The sequence below is a fragment of the Arachis ipaensis genome, chromosome B2 (assembly GCF_059453495.1).
Source record: "Arachis ipaensis isolate K30076 ecotype BB chromosome B2, ASM5945349v1, whole genome shotgun sequence".
Classification (NCBI taxonomy): domain Eukaryota; kingdom Viridiplantae; phylum Streptophyta; class Magnoliopsida; order Fabales; family Fabaceae; genus Arachis; species Arachis ipaensis.
The window spans coordinates 166,428-186,428 of record NC_142437.1 but is presented as its reverse complement, the minus strand read 5'-3'; the positions used below and the strand labels follow the sequence as shown (position 1 = coordinate 186,428).

Sequence of the window (20,001 nt, the reverse complement as noted above, 5' to 3'; positions counted from 1 at the left end):
CTAGGGGACACCAAATTTACATGGCCATCCTCTAAGGAGATGAAGAGAATGGTACTGTTAGTGCGCATAATAGCTTTAGCAGGCATTTAACCTTCTTCTGACTCTGCAGATAATAATAGATATCATAACTAGAGTATTCTGGAAGATTCCAGGATTTTCATTCAGTGTGAAAGAACAAAAACAAAATCAAGGGTTGAAATTACGCAAAGTCAACCCCAAAATTGACAATGCTCAAACTCAGCTTGATAATATTTAGCTCAACTCATGGTTTGACTAATTTATTATCGAGCTTAATCTTATTATGGAATCTTGATGCACGAGTAAAATTTCAAAGACTATTTTAAACATTAACCCTTAGATATTAATTAAGCTTTTGGCTATAAGTACATACTTATTTTCAACATATTTAATCTACAAGACACATTATGCAAATAATTGAGATATTATATATTATTGTTGATAATATACAATGATATAGGTGATATTATGCCAAGGTCTCAGGCATCTACATATCTATGTGAACCGATAAATGAATATACAACCCTGCTCATGGAACATAGCAAAGTTAAGTTTGACTCATTTAATAAATGAGCTCAAATTTTTAGCTCAAGCTCAGTAGCTCACCGGCTCAAGAGCTTAGCTTATAAAGTAACTAACAAATTGAGCTAAAAATAGCTCACATGCTATTAGGAACAAGGTAAACTACCGAAATTGCACCAAAAAACTCATATCGCTATGAAAAATAACCAAATAAGATTTCTATGAATGACAAAGAAGTCTCAAAAGATTTAAAAACATGACAAAATTAACAAAAATATCATATTTTTTTTTACATAAATGATAAAGGAATTTTGTATTTAGCAAACAACTTGTGCATTTTATTTTAAATTCAATCATTCACAAAACACATTGAAAAAATTCCTTGACAAATCACCAAATTTTAACTATGACAAAGTCTCATTTTTCTAATAATACTTACAAAAAATCGCATCGAAATCTAATATCTAAAGTATTTTATGAAAAAATATAACTAATATCCAGTTAGTTTTCTCACTTTTTAAATCTCTTGGAGCTTATTTGTTATCTTTCCAGGTTATTTTTATTAGCGGCATAAACTTTCGAGTACCATCTTGGAAGTTTATGTTTGGGAAAGTATGCAGATGTTAAACAAAAAGAGTTGTCGCCTTCTCTTAATGCAACAAGAAACTAAATGAACAAGATATAGCATTAGTTTCAAATAGAACATTTGCTTCATACCATATATAGCTTCCATGTTATTTTCCTTGTAAACACCAAGAGGTGATCCATGGACAGAGAGAAGCATCTCGCCAGGTTTCGGCAGCCTAAGGGTTTTGGGTGTCATCCCAACAGACAAGCGCTGACTACTCACCTGCAAAAGGCAATAAAGCCAAATCAATCACAGCTGTTTAAAAAATAGCCTCAACAATGAATACTAGAGTTCATAAAGTCATCCATAAAAAATATAAGGTAAAAAATAAAGGGAGAAAATACAGACATTGGGAGTCTGAAGACCTTCTTGACTTGTGAGAGTCTGAGCTTCACATGGCTCCTCAAAAACCTATGTAACAGACATTCAATCAATTCATATTATCACAATACATTGCAATCACTAATTAGTTGTTATTTGCAAGCTGTTTAAGTTAGTCATAATAGATTTAGCAGCATATGCAAAGAAACTAGTAATAGAGGTAAGTTCTCTTCCATCTGTACATGAAACAATCCTAAATGAATAGCAACATTTCTCATTCAAATCAATTCATGGATGTTTCAGCACATGATGGAAATGAGAATGGAAGTGCTATATTAATGCTGCTCTTACACAGCTACCCCAATTTTATGTCGCATCAAGTCCTGCGTAAGTGACCCAAACAAGCCAGCTAGGATGTTACAAAATACAATTAATCAAAGTGCATAGAGAAGATAGAGAACATACAAAGTCCTTAAAATGAAGATTTTTATCACCAAGAAATCCTGTTCTCCCTGCCAACAAAGAAGTAAACTAATAGGTATCAACTACAATCTATGCCAAAATGTATAAGAACTATAATATCTATAGTAAAATCGTTCAAAATTGAAGGAAGCCAAACAATTTAAGGGGCATAGAACAATAGTATGTTTCGTATCACACATTTCCATTTTTTAATTCAATTTAAGAAACTTTAATTCAGATATGAAATGAGTTAAATCGAAAGAGAAAACTAAACATTACCAGTATTGCTAGAGTATTCAAAACCACCAAACTGAGGAACCGAAGAAGGACATTCCGAAGGAAAAGCAATCGAAAGCCTCTGGAACAGAGAAGCGTGCAAATCTCTTCCTACACCACCACAGGTCGTGGACATTTTGCTCCCTCTCTCTTTCCACTTCACATCGAATTTCCCATTCCCTTCATCTTTCACAATTGAGAGATTCGGTAAGGTTTCTTCGAAGACCTGCAGCATTGGCTTCCGGAGCTGTTCCTCACTGAAACACGACCGAACCAAACGAAGTTCCATCAACAATCGCTCGATGTCAACATCACGAACCACCCTAATTGCACTGATTTGACGCTCCACTGCCACAAACACACAGGTAGAGTTTTAATGAAAATAAATAGTGAAAACTTTATGCTGATCAAGAAATTTGTTATTTGATCTTGCTGTACCTTCGATTTCAAGCTCCTTGAATTGAGGTTTCTGCGTTTGGGTTTTAAGTTCCTTCAATTGAGTTGACTGTTTGACCATTTTCTTCGATATACGCCTTGGAAATTTTGCCTTTAATATACTAAAAATAATATAGTAAGAAAAAATGGCTACAATCATAGTTATCAGCATAGTTGTAAAAACCGAACCGATGATCGAACCGGTCAGGTTACTGGTTCACTGGTTTATTGGTTCAACCGATAAACCACTGGTTGAACCAATAAAACCGGTTTCACATAAATAAAAAATATAAAATACTAAAAATAGTCATAAACTTAATAAATTCAAAATACATATTGTTAGTTCTTCACCAACATTTTAAAAACAACCAAGTTTCAAAGTCTAAATATAACTAATACAAAGATAAACATTCAAAATACATATTGTTAGTTGCCTTAATTCCTATTCCAGTATTCCCTATTCAGCAAGACAGCAACCTTAAAGGCTTAAATAGTTAAATTCACAGCAATCTTAAATAGTTAAATTCACAGCACAAGCATATTCATCCTAGACAAGCATTAGTCAACAAGCAATCTTAAACAGTTAAATTCCCTATTCAGCAAGACAAGCATATTCATAAATCATAACAGAACAATAATAGATTAACATTATTCATAACAGATTCAAGCTTTCAAGTTTCAACAAGCATATTCATCCCAGAAATTTCAACAAGCATAAATATGCATAACACTGTAACAGCAAGAAGTGCAGAACAGGCTACAGAGGAGAACTGGAGCTAACCTGTTTGACAGAGCAGAAGAGCGAGGCAACGGCGAGATCGACGGCGCAGCAACGGCGAGGGCGACGGTGCGGCGACGGCGATGAGAGACAGCCGCGGGTCTGTCTCTGTCCTGTTCCTACTTCGTTGGTTCCTTCAGACTTCAGAGTTCTGACCGGCGGTGAGACGAAGAGGACGACGGCGGGCGGCTGGCGGCGGTGGCTGGGTGAGTGACGTAGAATGAGGTGAGGCGGAGAGGGTTAGCAGTTCGCACATTAGGGTTGGGGGGAGGGGAAAAGTGGAACTGGGGGTGGGGTTTGGGGCTGGGGTCCGTAATTACGAGGACCTTTCTTTTTTTTTTTCTTTTTTTTTTAAAATAAACCAAAACGACGTCGTTTTGGAAAAGGAATAAAAAAAAACGTTTTCGAACCGGTCGGTTAATCAGAAACCGCCGGTTTTCCGGTTTTCAGCAAAACCAGCCGGTTCAACCCGGTTCTCAACGGTTCCCTTCCTTATCCGGTCATACCACTCGTCCGGACTGGTTATGGGTCCAGTTCACCGGTTTTTACAACTATGGTTATCAGAACCGAACCGATAATTCACCCGGTCATATGACCGGTTCACCGGGTCACTGGTTCAACTAGTGAGTTACTGATTCACCTGGTTGACCCGGTCATAATTTAAAAAATATAAAATTATATAAATGAAATTAAAATTACATACTAAAACTTAAAATGCAAGTCTTTACAAACATATTAATAATAATCAAATGTTAATTTTTGACAACTAATAATGTAAAAAGAGATAATAAACTAGTTTCTAGTACAAAATACTTTCTCTATTTAAATAAACAAGAGCAAGCAAAAGATAACATAATCGATAATCAAGTCCAAGTGATCTTAAAATCGACATCTATATCTTCATAGGACAAATTTGGAGCTTGATCAACATTTTCCTCATCTTATGTGCAATACATCATAGAGGTCACATTCAATAATTTTATTGACTTGAAGCTCATTAAAAAAACAAATAAAAATTAAAACCAAGGTTCTGAAAAATGGACCGGACCGGCCGATTCGACCGGTTTAACCACGAACCGGCGCTGCAAACGGTCCGGTCCTCATCTGAAAACTGTGCACAGAAGAACCGCTCAAGAACCGGTGAACCGGCCAAAAACCGGCCGATTGGACCGAACCGGTGACCGGCCGGTTACGCTAAACGATGCCGTTTTATGATTTTTAAAAAAATAAAAAAATGAACCCAACCCGACTCGCTCGTGGAGCACCCGGAGCACCCCACCCCCCCTTTCTTCCCCCGACCCCATTCATTCATGATTCATCTGAATCATCTCCAATGGATAACCCTAGCCGCCCTGAACCATAGCCCCCCTGTCGCCATCCTTCGTCCCCGCGGTCACAGGTCGTCAGCGCCACCGCCATCGCCTGGACCTCAGCCCCAGTAACCCTCCATCGTCGCCTGGTTCCCTGCCCAGTAGCCCTCCATCTCCATCGTCTTCATCTTCTCAACACCAGCAAGCAGTAGCCCTCTCATCGCGCGGTCCTCAACAGTCAACACCGGCAGCCCTCCATCCCACATTCATTCGTCTCAGTCTCGTCTCGTGAACCCTAGCTCTGAAGCATTCCTAAATCCCAGCCCAGTAGCCACCGCCGTTGCCGGGGTTCTCAGGTCGTCAGCGCCACCGCGGTCGCCTAGTCTCTTGCTTCGTCTTCGCTGACCTTTTGCTTCGTCTTCGCTGGTCTTCGCTTCGTCAGCACCCAGGTGAGTGACTCCTCTGTTTCATACTTTCATCTTCTCTGTTTCATCTTCTATGTTAGAATGTATGGTTCTGATTCCAGAACGCGTCGTCTTCGCTGGCCTCTTACTTCGTCTTCATAATCTTCGTCTTCGCATAATGTTCTGTTTCATACATTCATGTTTTTGTGTTTTGCTTTGTTACTCTGTTTCGGTGTTTTGTCAAGGCTGGAAAGTGGATATTTACTCTATTTAAAAAAAAGTTGAATGGGTGAATGCTGTAGGCAGAATTGTATTGTGTTGAATGGCTGAATGTTGTAGGCAGATAAGGTGTTGTGTTGAATACTTGAATGGCTCCTGAGTGTTTCTCAAATAAACTAGTTATTCTTTACCAAGCATATGATGGTTGATTGTGCAGGCTTTTCATCAGTTTACAGGCATTAACACAGTAATGTACTACAGCCCAACGATTGTGCAAATGGCTGGCTTCCGCTCTAATGAGTTAGCTCTTCTTCTATCCCTCATAGTTGTGGCTTGAATGCTTGCGGCACCATTCTTGGCATTTACCTTATCGACCACGCAGGGCAAAGAAAACTGTCCCTCTATAGCTTAGCAGGAGTAATAGTATCACTGATCATCCTATCCATTTCATTTTTCAAGCAATCATCTGAAAATGCTTTGTATGGATGGCTTGCGGTTCTAGGATTGGCCCTGTATATTGCATTCTTCTCACCGGGGATGGGGACTGTGCCTTGGACAGTAAACTCAGAGATATATCCCGAACAATATCGAGGAATTTACGGCGGCATGTCTGCAACTGTCAATTGGGTTTCCAATTTGATTGTAGCAGAGTCATTTCTATCAGTTGCTCAAGGTGCAGGAATTGGTCCTACTTTCTTGATCATTGCAGGCATAGCTGTGCTTGTGTTTCTGTTTGTGCTTGTTTTTGTTCCTGAAACCAAAGGGTTGACGTTTGATGAAGTGGAGATTTTATGGAAGGATAGAGCTTGGGGTAAGAATCCTCGCACTCAGAGCCTTCTTCAATCTTAAGTATGCAAATGGATCCTAGTTCTACTCTGATTAGAATGCATGCAACCTTTTTTGCACAATGCATTAGCAGTCAATTTGTTATATGTTGTAATGTATTCATGTTACTTATTCCATTCGTTTTGAATATTGTTCGAGTCAACATTCAATATCAGTAGTAGTATTGAAGCATTCAATTCAGTTCATGAGTTGTTATATATGAAGGGAAATACTCAATCTCAACTTCTGAGAATCAGTGACTGATGAAATATTTTATGTAGTGTTTTAAATTTTGAAGATATTTTAAGATTTATATTAGACTATAATTATTTTTTTGGATGTGTATTTATAATTTATTTATTATTCTATTATAAAACGGTTTTTTCGGTTGAATCACCGGTTAAACCAGTGAACCAGTGACTAGAGCGGTTTGATGACCGGTCCGGTTTTTTTAACCTTGATTAAAACTCCTTGATTCTTCATTTCTTTGGCAACCAAATGATTGAAAAGATAAGTGAACATAGACCAAATATGCAGAGGTTGAGCACTGATATTTTGAAAATTAGCAATACTCAACATCTAAAACAGAGAGAACAATTGTACAAAAATAGATATTAACAGTTAATAATTTGTAGAAGCATTGATATTTGCTTATACTATTGCTGTGAAACATGATCATTAATAAACTTCAATACATGGAATTCATGTAAGTTGTTTATGCTATTTTTGCATAACTCATGACATTTGCATATGTTTTTTTGTGGGAATTAACTTAATATTCTATAGTTTGTGGAAGCTTTCTACTCCTTTTAGTTTCTTTTTTTCAATGGAAACAAGATTTAACAACAAAAATTCAACAATAAAAATTCCATCATTCATTTTAATCAGTTCAAAACAAGATACAACTTGGCAGAATTTAACTAAAAAATTTAATAAATAAATTCAGTTCAATACAATAGAGAAGACTCAATCATTCATATAAAAGCTCATGCTTTAGTATCATTTTAATAAAGTGATTACATTGAACAAATAAAAGCTCACACCTCACCACAATTTTAACAAAGATTAGTAACATTTTCAGCAGACAGCAGATTGATCAAAATTTTAATATAATTAACAAAGAATTATCAAAGTTTCAGTATAATTATTTCAATACAGCATAGAAAAAAAACCAAACAGAGTACAGCACAGCAATAACAGCAGAGTTAATCATTCAACAATAGCATTAACAGTAGTAAAACCCTAAACCCTTCGTTCTCACTTCTGAACAGAGCATAAAAAAAGAAGAACAAGCAATAGCAATGTGCACCGACCTTCGATCTGAGCAGTTGAGCGCGACAGCGAGTAGACGACGGCGAGCAGGACGGCCACCAGGCGACGACCACTGTTATTCCTTCTTCTCCACTTCACCACTTTCTCGGAAATTAAAAAGAGCAGCAGCAGAGTAAAAAATCTATTTTAACAACACAAAATCAACCATTTAATTTCAATCCACATTTAGAATCAGTAAATCACTAAACAGAGCATAAAAGCAAGAACCGAAGAAGTGAAAAACCCTGTAAGCCTGAAAGCAGTGCCACTAACCTCCGACGAAGAGTAGAGCGACGAACAGACGACGGCGACCGGGGAGACGACGCCGACGAATAGACGGCAAGCAGCTCTAACCCTCAACCAGACGATGTGCCGAGAGAGTGGCTGGGTTCGAAACAGGAAAAAGGAAGAGGCCGCGGAGGCGCCGAGAACAACGGACGGCGCGGCAGGACCCAGAACCCTATTTTTTGAACTTGCAAGCTTTGCTTTTCAATTCTGAATTTCGCTTGGGGGAAGGGGGTGGGTGAGGGTGAGCGTTTACGCGTTGGTTTCCTTTTAAAAAAAAAGGCTCAAAACGATAGCGTTTAAAAGAACCGGTCGGTTCCCGGTCCAGTCCAACCGGCTGATTACCGGCCGATTAAGCGATTTACTAACGGTTTTGGATTGAATGGTTTTACACTCTGGATCGGATCTTTTTTTTGCCGGTTGTCTGATGAACTGGTTCGACCGGCCAGTTCGGTCTAATTTTCAAAACATTGCTTAACATACAACAACAAAAGATTTAGCATTTTTTAAGCAACACAACAAGAAAGTTCAGTAACAAATTCAACTCAAGTCAATTATCCAGTAACAAATTCTACTTCCAGCAACAACCACATTTATGATAGGTTCAGCATCAAATTCAACTTACAGCTGAAAACAAATTCTACTTCTAGAGTTCTAGCAACAAATTCAGCTATGATAACTATGATAACTTTCAGATAGCAACAAAAAAACAAGAAAATTGAAACAGAAAAAACAGGGAAAACTCACTAACAAATTCAAGGTTCATGATAATCAGTAACAAATTTTAGCATCACGTTCAACTTTCAGCAACAAATTATTTTGGCAACAAAATCAAAGTGCAGTGATGCAGCAACAAAATTGAAACAGAAAGAACAGGGGGAACTCACCAAATCGGGTTGCACGAAGGAATCTGACGGCAAGGCTCAAAGCAAGAAGACGACAACGAAGACCAGCCCACCAGGATCTGTTGCCTCTGTTACCGGCGATGAAGAGCGTAGGGAAGGGAGAGATCAAGACCAGGTGTGAGACAGAGACCGTGAAAAGCAAGAAGATGACCACTACCACCACCCGAGGGACCAGATGCGGTTCCATTTGCTTCTGTCGCCAGCGAAGCGAGCGCAGGGGCATGGGATCGTGACGACGACCAAGGTGAGTGGACGAGGTGAGAGACTGAGAAAGCGACGAGGTGAGGCCGTGAGAGACTGAAAGTGACGACTGTCGAGGTGAGGGGAGAGACGAGAGATGGACTATTGAGTACTGGGTTCTGACTGCCGAGCTAGAGATGGAGAGAGCACAGAGACTAGCTAGGTTGGGGGGTTCTACTCAGACTCTCAGAGTCAAGAGTATCAGATTTGGCATTTGGGCATATGGTTTCATCGAAAGGGAAAGGGGAGGAGGGGGTTATGAAATGATGCCAGACCGGGTTAAATTAACTAGTCGGGTTACTGGGTTTCACAAAAACCCGTCGAGTCGAACCGGGATTCGACCGGGTTTGTTGCACAATCGGTTCAACGAGTGGCTCGGCCAGGTGACCGGAGTCAAGCCGAGTTTGATAACTATGTCTACAATAGACCACAAATAAAGACACAAATATCCTACATAATATAATTTGCGACATCCATGTTAAAAGTTTTCACCTATCGTCATTTTAATCTACATTATTACTTAATAGACCAAAAATACAGCAGGTGGATAGCTTTTTGTCATCTCCCAAAGCAATCACTCAATATTTCCTCACAACATCCTTCATTATTTTTCCTCCATCTTAGGTTATATGTCCATTCCCTTTGTAGCATTTAGCAACATGATACATATATAGAGATATCTTTTAGTCATCACAATATGTTTTTAGATGCCCTTTATATCAATGCATATCTCAACTTTTCTTTCTTCTTTCTTTCTTTTTTTATTTCTTTCTCTTTTTTTGCTTAACCCATTTTCTTTCTTGACATCTTTTGATTGTAAACTATTATTTTTTTTTAATCTAAAATGGGACAAAAGTTATCCCAGAGATTGTGTTTCTTCAACTTCTTAACTTTTTCAATGAATAATAATATTCTGTGTGATCTGATATATTTCAATTAACAAATTAACATAGACAATAATAAAAGACAAGAATATGGTTAGTTTAACAAGCAGTCATCAATTGCATAGCCATAAAGGAGTCTCATTACATGAATAAAAGATAAATTGAGAATCGCAAACAATCATATGCAAGACACTTATTACATTGTATTTAATGAAGATGGATTAGTGAACCTAAATGGTAAGGCAAACCGAAGCAAACTAAGGCCTTCATTCTTCCATTTGTCTTTAATTAAATTCAAATGACAAGCAAATTAAGGCCCCAAAATGTTAACTAGTTCATTCTTTTATAAAGCAGCAAGGTTTAATCATACACAAGCAAATTAAGCCTCTATTTCGAAAGAACACATCACAAATATTAAAAAGCTCTCACTGAATTGAATAAAGTTTAATTACACTGTATTTTTATCTTATAAAAAGACAACCCACAACTAACCTAATAAAAAAGATAGATGAACAAAGAAATTTAAAAATCCAACTAATCCATATTCTTAACTGATCAACTCATCAATATTCAATAATCAATTAATCAAAAATTAAGAGATGCACAAAAAAATAGAAGAAGAAACACGCCATCAATATCCATTCCATTAAGCAAATTCTAGTGCCAAAGTTCTATCATTCCAGAAAATAACACAAAACAATCATATAAAATACCATAGTTTAAAAATAAATAAATTCAATTCATAGAGGAAGAGAAAAAAACAAATATTTAGATAAAATAAAATAAGAGACACAAATTTAGGTTCCAAAATGAGAAATGACAACAAATAGAAGATGAAGAAAGAGAACGCATACCTAATTTTCTGACGGAAGGAGACATTCGTTGTAGTGCTGGCAGCAGAGTTTGCAGGCGGCGGCCGAGACTGCTAGTGGATAGAACAACGGCGGTGTGCGTAGAGAAAGTAAAAAGTTGGAAAGAGAGTACATAGTAGAGAGCAGATCGGCATCGAGCTCAAAGGTTGCAGCCTCAACAGCAATAGCAACAATGTACAATGAAGAGATCGGAGGGATGCTGAAGAAAGAAGTGGCTGCCGTTATGGTCTATGACAGAGTGGGAGACTGAGGGGCTGTGGAAGAAGAAGATTGGGGATTTAAAAGTAGTGGGTATTGTTGGGTAAACAAAGAGAAAATGGGATGTCATAGTCGTTGGGGTATTTTTTGGGGGGTTTGTCACTCATGTATTAATTTGAAATCTTTAGATTTTTCATTTTTGTTAATAGTTCATTAGTTTAACAATATTTTTTTTATATTTAAAGATAAAATTAAAAATATGATTAAAAATTAAATATTTAAAATTTAAACAATAAAATTTAAGTGGCTAAATTGGAATAATTTAAAATAGTTTGAATACTTTAACAATAAACTATGTCAAAATATGATAAATTAGAGGATGAGAGATTGAGTGTGACTAACTTACATCTTATATATGTATATGTTATAAAAATATGTTATAGGTGGGTATTAAACCAAGGACCTCTCACTTGGTGCAAAATCCTAGAAAAATTCTAAAAAATGCTAAAAAAATCTTAGAAAATCTTAAAATATCCTGAAAAACCCTAGAAAATACAAAAAAAAATCCTAGAAAACTTTAGAAAAACACTAGAAAACACTAGAAACCCCTAGAAAAACCCTGGAAAACAATAGAAAAATCCTAGAAAATCTAAAAAAATCCTGAAAATCTTAAAAACCATAAAAAAACCTTAGAAAACCCTAAAGCCCTAGAAAACCCTAGAAAAAACCTAGTAAACACTAAAAAACCCTATAAAAATCCTAAAAAACTTAGAAAATCCTAGAAAATCCTAGAAAACTCTAGATAACACTAAAAAAATTAGAAAAAACCTAGAAAATCCTAGAGAATTCTAAAAAACACTAAAGAACCCTAGAATACCCTAAAAAATCCTAAAAACCCTAGAAAATCCTAAAAAAAACCGAAGTATCCTAACAAACCCTAAAAAACTCTAGAAAATCCAAAAAAAACCCTAAAAACTCTAGAAAATCCTAGATAATCCTAAAAAAATCTAGAAAATCCAAGAAGAATCCTAGAAAACCCTACAAAACCCTAGAAAACCTTAGATAACCCTAGAAAACTTAAAAAAAACCCTAGAAAATCCTAGAAAAACCCTAGAAAACAAAAGAAAAACCCTAGAAAATCCTAGAAAAATCTAGAAAACCCTAGAAAAATCCTAAAAAAACCCTAAAAACCATAAAAAACCTAAAAAAAACTAAAAACCCTAGAAAATAATAGAAAACCCTAGAAAAATCCTAAAAAACCCTAGAAAACCCTAGATAACCCTAGAAAAACTTAAAAATTCTAGAAAATTCTAGAAGATCCTTGAAAACCCTAGAAAATCCGAGAAAATCCTAGATAACACTAGAAAAACACTAGATAACCCTAGAAGATCCTAAAAAACTCTAGAAAACCCTAGAAAACCCTAGATAACCTTAGAAAATTCTAGAAAAAACCTAGAAAACTCTAGAAAACCCTAAAATCACTCTAAAAATTCTAGAAAAATCCTAGAAAACCCTAAAAACTCCTAGAAAAACTCTAGAAAATCCTTAAAATCCTAGATAACCCTAGAAAAATCTAGAAAACCCTATAAACCCCTAAAAAATCCAAGAAAATTCTAGAAAACCCTAAAAATCCTAAAAATCATAAAAAATCCTAAAAATCCTAGAAAATCCTAGAAAAACCTAGAAAACACTATATAACCCTAGAAAATCAAAGAAAACTCTAGAAAAATCCTAGAAAATCCTAGATAACCTTAGAAAATTTTAGAAAACCTTAGAAAACCCTAAAAAATCCTAGAAAAACCTACAAAACCCTAAAAAATCCTAGAAAACCCTAGATAACCCTGAAAAATCCTAAACAGTCCTAGAAAATTCTAGGTAACATAGAAAACCCTAAAAAAATCTAGAAATCCCTAGAAACTTCTAAAAATCCTAGAAAACCCTAGATCACCCTAGAAAACCCTAAAAAATCCTAAAAATCCTAGAAACCCCTAAAAACCCCCTAAAAATTCTAGAAAATCCTAAAAATCGTAGAAAACACTAGAAAACCCTAAAAACATATAGAAAATCCTAGAAAAATCTTAAAAAACCCTAAAAACCATAAAAACGCTAGAAAACCCTAAATACGCTAGAAAACCCAAGAAAAACCTAGAAAATCCTAGAAAACCCTAAAAAGCCTTATAAAACCTTAGATAACCCTAGAAAATCCAAGATAACCATAGAAAACCCTAGAAAATCCTAAAAAACTTTGGAAAACTTTAGATAACCCTAGAAAACCCTAGAAAAATGAACAAGATATAGCAATAGTTTCAATTAGAACCTTTGCTTTATACCATATATAGCTTCCATGTTATTTTCCTTGTAAACACCAGGAGGTGATCCATGGACAGAGAAGCGTCTCGCCAGGTTTCGGTAGCCTAAAGGTCTTGGGTGTCATCCCAACAGACAAGTGCTGACTACTCACCTGCAAAAGGTAACAAAGCCAAATCAATCACAGCTGTTTAAAAAATAGCCTCAACAATGAATACTAGAGTTCATAAAGTCATCCATAAAAAATAAAAGGTAAAAAATAAAAGGAGAAAATACAGACAATGGGAGTCTGAAGACCTTCTTGACTTGTGAGAGTCTGAGCTTCACATGGCTCCTCAAAAATCTATGTAACAAATATTCAATCAATTCATATTATCACAATACATTAAAATTACTAATTAGTTGTTATTTGCAAGCAGATTAAGTTAGTCATAATAGATTTAGCAACGTATGCAAAGAAACAAGTAATAGAGGTAAGTTCTCTTCCATCTGTACATGAAACGATCCTAAATGAATAACAACATTTCTCATTCAAATCAATTCATGGATGCTTCAACACATGATGGAAATGAGAATAGAAGTGCTATATTAATGCTGCTCCTACACAGCTACCCCAATTTTATGTCGCACCAAGTCCTGCGTAAGTGACCCAAACAAGCCAGCTAAGGATGTTGCAAAATACAATTAATTAAAGTGCACAGAGAAGATAGAGAACATACAAAGTCTTTAAAATAAAGATTTTCATCACCAAGAAATCATGTTCTCCCTGTCAACAAAGAAGTAAACTAACAAGTATAAACTATAATCTATGCCGAAATGTATAAGAACTATAATATCTATAGTAAAATCGTTTAAAATTGAAGGAAGTCAAACAATTTAAGGGGCATAGAACAATAGTATGTTTCGTATCACACATTTCCATTTTTTTTATTCAATTTAAGAAACTTTAATTCAGATATGAAATGAGTTAAATCAAAAGAGAAAACAAAACACTACCAGTATTGCTAGAGTATTCAAAACCACCAAAATGAGGAACCGAAGAAGGACATTCCGAAGGAAAAGCAATCGAAAGCCTCTGGAACAGAAAAGCGTGCAAATTTCTTCCTACACCACCACAGGTCGTGGACATTTTGCTCCTTCTCTCTTTCCACTTCACATCGAATTTCCCATTCCCTTCATCTTTCACAATTGAGAGATTCGGTAAGGTTTCTTCGAGGACCTGCAGCATTGGCTTCCGGAGCAGTTCCTCACTGAAACACGACCGAACCAAACGAAGTTCCATCAACAATCGCTCGATGTCAACATCACGAACCACCCTAATTGCACTAATTTGACGCTCCACTGCCACAAACACACAGATAGAGTTTTAATGAAAATAAATAGTGAAAACTTTATGCTGATCAAGAAATTTGTTATTTGATTTTGCTGTACCTTCGATTTCAAGCTCCTTGAATTGAGGTTGATGCGTTTCGGTTTTAAGTTCCTTCAATTGAGTTGATTATTTGCCCACTTTCTTCGTTCTACGCGTTGGAAATTTTGACTTTAATATACTAAAATTAACCCCTAGAAAACCCTAAAAAATCCTGTAAAATTCTAAAAAATACAGGAAAACCCTAGAAAACTCTAGAAAATCCTAAAAAAAACCGAAGTATCCTAACAAACCCTAAAAAACCCGAGAAAATCTAAGAAAAACCCGAAAAACTCTAGAAAATCCTAAAAAATTCTACAAAATCCTAGAAAATCCTAGAAAACCCTACAAAACCCTAGAAAACCCTTGATAACCCTAGAAAAATTTAGAAAATTTCCAGAAAACCCTAGAAAAATCCTAGAAAACAATAGAAAAATCTTAGAAAACCCTAGAAATATCTAGAAAATCCTAGAAAAATCCTAAAAAACCCTAAAAACCATAAAAAAATACCCTAAAAAACTAAAAACCCTCGAAAATCGTAGAAAACCCTAGAAAAACCTAGACAATCCTAGAAAACCTTAGAAACCCTAGAAAACCCTAGAAAAATCCTAAAAAACTCTAGAAAATCCTAGATAACCCTAGAAAAACCTAAAAATCCTAGAAAATCCTAGAAGATCCTAGAAAACCCAAGAAAATCCTAGAAAACTCTAGATAATACTAGAAAAATCCTAGAAAAACCCTAGAAAATCCTAAAAAACCTTAGAAAACCCTAGAAAATCCTAGATATCCTTAGAAAACCCTAAAAAAACCTAAAAAACTCTAGAAATCCCTAGAATAACCCAAAAAAATCCTTAAAAAATCCTAGAAAACCCTAAAAACTCCTAGAAAAACTTTACAAAACCCTAAAGACCCTAAGAATCCTAAAAACCCTAAAAACCCTAAAAAAATCCATAAAAATTCTAGAAACCCCTAGAAAAATCCTAAAAACCATAAAAAATCTTAAAAACCCTAGAAAATCCTAGAAAAAACCTAGAAAACCCTAGGTAACCCTAGAAAACCAAAGAAAACCCTAGAAAGACCCCTAGAAAATCCTAGATAACCTTAGAAAATTCTAGAAAACCTTAGATAACCCTAGAAAACCCTATAAAAATCCTAGAAAATCCTAAAAAATCCTAGAAAACCCAGATAACCCTGAAAAATTCTAAAAAACCCTAGAAAATTCTAGGTAACCCTAGAAAACCCTAAAAAAAATTAGAAAACCCTAAAAACCCCTAAAAACCCTAGAAAAACCTAGATCACCCTAGAAAACCTTAAAAAATCCTAAAAATCCTAGAAAACCCTAAAAACCCCTAAAATTCCTAGAAAATCTTAGAAAAACCCTAGAAAATTCTAGAAAATCCTAGAAAAACACTAGAAAAACCTAGAAAACAATAGAAAGCCCTAGAAAAATCTAGAAAATCCTAAAAAAATCTTAAAAAACCCTAAAAACGATAAAAATGCTAGAAAACCCTAAATACGCTAGAAAAGCTAAGAAAAACCTATAAAACCCTAGAAAAAACCTAAGAAAACCCTAAAAAGCCCTAGAAAATCTTAGATAACCCTAGAAAATCCTAGATAACCCTAGAAAACCCTAAAAAACTCTGGAAAACCTTGGATAACCCTAGAAAACCCTAGAAAAATGAACAAGATATAGCAATAGTTTCAATTAGAACATATGCTTTATACCATATATAGCTTCCATGTTATTTTCCTTATAAACACCAAGAGATGATCCATGGACAGAGAAGCGTCTCGCCAGGTTTCGGCAGCCTAAAGGTCTTGGGTGTCATCCCAACAGACAAGTGCTGACTACTCACCTGCAAAAGGTAACAACGCCAAATCTATCACAGCTATTTAAAAAATAGCCTCAACAATGAATACTAGAGTTCATAAAGTCATCTATAAAAAACAGAAGGTAAAAAATAAAAGGAGAAAATACAGACATTGGGAGTCTAAAGACCTTCTTGACTTGTGAGAGTTTGAGCTTCACATGGCTCCTCAAAAACCTATGTAACAAATATTCGATCAATTCATATTATCACAATACATTGCAATTACTAATTAGTTGTTATTTGCAAGCAGATTAAGTTAGTCATAATAGATTTAGCAACGTATGCAAAGAAACAAGTAATAGAGGTAAGTTCTCTTCCATCTGTACATGAAACGATCCTAAATGAATAACAACATTTCTCATTCAAATCAATTCATGGATGCTTCAGCATATGATGGAAATGAGAATGGAAGTGTTATATTAATGCTGCTCCTACACAGCTACCCCAATTTTATGTCGCATCAAGTCTTGCGTAAGTGACCCAAACAAGCCAGCTAAGGATGTTACAAAATACAATTAATCAAAGTGCACAGAGAAGATAGAGAACATACAAAGTCCTTAAAATGATCACCAAGAAATCATGTTCTCCCTGTCAACAAAGAAGTAAACTAACAAGTATAAACTATAATCTATGCCAAAATGTATAAGAACTATAATATCTATAGTAAAATCGTTTAAAATTGAAGGAAGTCAAACAATTTAAGGGGCATAGAACAATAGTATGTTTCGTATCACACATTTTCATTTTTTTTAATTCAATTTAAGAAACTTTAATTCAGATATGAAATGAGTTAAATCGAAAGAGAAAACAAAACACTACCAGTATTGCTAGAGTATTCAAAACCACCAAAATGAGGAACCGAAGAAGGACATTCCGAAGGAAAAGCAATCGAAAGCCTCTGGAACAGAAAAGCGAGCAAATTTCTTCCTACACCACCACAGGTCGTGGACATTTTGCTCCTTCTCTCTTTCCACTTCACATCGAATTTCCCATTCCCTTCATCTTTCACAATTGAGAGATTCGGTAAGGTTTCTTCGAGGACCTGCAGCATTGGCTTCCGGAGCAGTTCCTCACTGAAACACGACCGAACCAAACGAAGTTCCATCAACAATCGCTCGATGTCAACATCACGAACCACCCTAATTGCACTAATTTGACGCTCCACTGCCACAAACACACAGATAGAGTTTTAATGAAAATAAATAGTGAAAACTTTATGCTGATCAAGAAATTTGTTATTTGATTTTGCTGTACCTTCGATTTCAAGCTCCTTGAATTGAGGTTGATGCGTTTCGGTTTTAAGTTCCTTCAATTGAGTTGATTATTTGCCCACTTTCTTCGTTCTACGCGTTGGAAATTTTGACTTTAATATACTAAAATTAACCCCTAGAAAACCCTAAAAAATCCTGTAAAATTCTAAAAAATCCAGGAAAACCCTAGAAAACTCTAGAAAATCCTAAAAAAACCGAAGTATCCTAACAAACCCTAAAAAACCCGAGAAAATCTAAGAAAAACCCGAAAAACTCTAGAAAATCCTAGATAATCCTAAAAAATTCTACAAAATCCTAGAAAAATCCTAGAAAACCCTACAAAACCCTAGAAAACCCTTGATAACCCTAGAAAACTTTAGAAAATTTCCAGAAAACCCTAGAAAAATCTTAGAAAACAATAGAAAAATCTTAGAAAACCCTAGAAATATCTAGAAAATCCTAGAAAAATCCTAAAAAACCCTAAAAAAATACCCTAAAAAACTAAAAACCCTCGAAAATCGTAGAAAACCCTAGAAAAACCTAGACAATTCTAGAAAACCTTAGAAACCTTAGAAAACCCTAGAAAAATCCTAAAAAACTCTAGAAAATCCTAGATAACCCTAGAAAAACCTTAAAATCCTAGAAAATCCTAGAAGATCCTAGAAAACCCAAGAAAATCCTAGAAAACTCTAGATAATACTAGAAAAATCCTAGAAAAACCCTAGATAACCCTAGAAAATCCTAAAAAACCTTAGAAAACCCTAGAAAATCCTAGATATCCTTAGAAAACCCTAAAAAAAACCTAAAAAACTCTAGAAATCCCTAGAATAACCCAAAAAAATCCTAAAAAAATCCTAGAAAACCCTAAAAACTCCTAGAAAAACTTTACAAAACCCTAAAGACCCTAAGAATCCTAAAAACCCTAAAAACCCTAAAAAATCCATAAAAATTCTAGAAACCCCTAGAAAAATCCTAAAAACCATAAAAAATCTTAAAAACCCTAGAAAATTCTAGAAAAAACCTAGAAAACCCTAGGTAACCCTAGAAAACCAAAGAAAACCCTAGAAAGACCCCTAGAAAATCCTAGATAACCTTAGAAAATTCTAGAAAACCTTAGATAACCCTAGAAAACCCTATAAAAATCCTAGAAAATCCTAAAAAATCCTAGAAAACCCAGATAACCCTGAAAAATTCTAAAAAACCCTAGAAAATTCTAGGTAACCCTAGAAAACCCTAAAAAAATTTAGAAAACCCTAAAAACCCCTAAAAACCCTAGAAAATCCTAGATCACCCTAGAAAACCTTAAAAAATCCTAAAAATCCTAGAAAACCCTAAAAACCCCTAAAATTCCTAGAAAACCCTAGAAAATCTTAGAAAAACTCTAGAAAATTCTAGAAAATCCTAGAAAAACACTAGAAAAACCTAGAAAACAATAGAAAGCCCTAGAAAAATCTAGAAAATCCTAAAAAAATCTTAAAAAATCCTAAAAACGATAAAAATGCTAGAAAACCCTAAATACGCTAGAAAACCTAAGAAAAACCTATAAAACCCTAGAAAAAACCTAAGAAAACCCTAAAAAGCCCTAGAAAATCTTAGATATCCCTAGAAAATCCTAGATAACCCTAGAAAACCCTAAAAAACTCTGGAAAACCTTGGATAACCCTAGAAAACCCTAGAAAAATGAACAAGATATAGCAATAGTTTCAATTAGAACATATGCTTTATACCATATATAGCTTCCATGTTATTTTCCTTGTAAACACCAAGAGATGATCCATAGACAGAGAAGCGTCTCGCCAGGTTTCGGCAGCCTAAAGGTCTTGGGTGTCATCCCAACAGACAAGTGCTGACTACTCACCTGCAAAAGGTAACAACGCCAAATCTATCACAGCTGTTTAAAAAATAGCCTCAACAATGAATACTAGAGTTCATAAAGTCATCCATAAAAAACAGAAGGTAAAAAATAAAAGGAGAAAATACAGACATTGGGAGTCTAAAGACCTTCTTGACTTGTGAGAGTCTGAGCTTCACATGGCTCCTCAAAAACCTATGTAACAAATATTCGATCAATTCATATTATCACAATACATTGCAATTACTAATTAGTTGTTATTTGCAAGCAGATTAAGTTAGTCATAATAGATTTAGCAACGTATGCAAAGAAACAAGTAATAGAGGTAAGTTCTCTTCCATCTGTACATGAAACGATCCTAAATGAATAACAACATTTCTCATTCAAATCAATTCATGGATGCTTCAGCATATGATGGAA

At 35.3% G+C, this 20,001-nt stretch overlaps 1 protein-coding gene and 2 pseudogenes across 2 annotated transcripts; 1 reads left to right on the top strand and 2 right to left on the bottom strand.

The window, feature by feature from the left end:
• LOC107626633 (uncharacterized) lies at window positions 1-3,723 on the bottom strand. 2 transcript variants are annotated; one of them, XM_088505300.1, is made up of 7 exons: window positions 3,444-3,723; window positions 2,666-2,784; window positions 2,231-2,575; window positions 1,955-2,001; window positions 1,517-1,579; window positions 1,258-1,390; window positions 1-103 (listed from the first exon to the last, which is right to left on the bottom strand). In XM_088505300.1, exons 2-7 carry the CDS (start codon window positions 2,742-2,744, stop codon window positions 87-89), a joined length of 684 nt encoding a protein of 227 aa, XP_088361426.1. In that variant the 5' UTR covers window positions 2,745-2,784; window positions 3,444-3,723; the 3' UTR covers window positions 1-86. The 2 variants fall into 2 exon arrangements, with proteins under 2 accessions (XP_088361426.1, XP_088361428.1); XM_088505302.1 differs by having other exon boundaries at window positions 2,666-2,774.
• Window positions 3,724-5,339: 1,616 nt separating this feature from the next.
• Window positions 5,340-6,222, top strand: LOC107626634 (inositol transporter 1 pseudogene; annotated as a pseudogene).
• A 1,363-nt stretch (window positions 6,223-7,585) lies between these two features.
• Window positions 7,586-17,791, bottom strand: LOC148572748 (uncharacterized; annotated as a pseudogene).
• Between the last annotated feature and the right edge of the window lie 2,210 nt (window positions 17,792-20,001).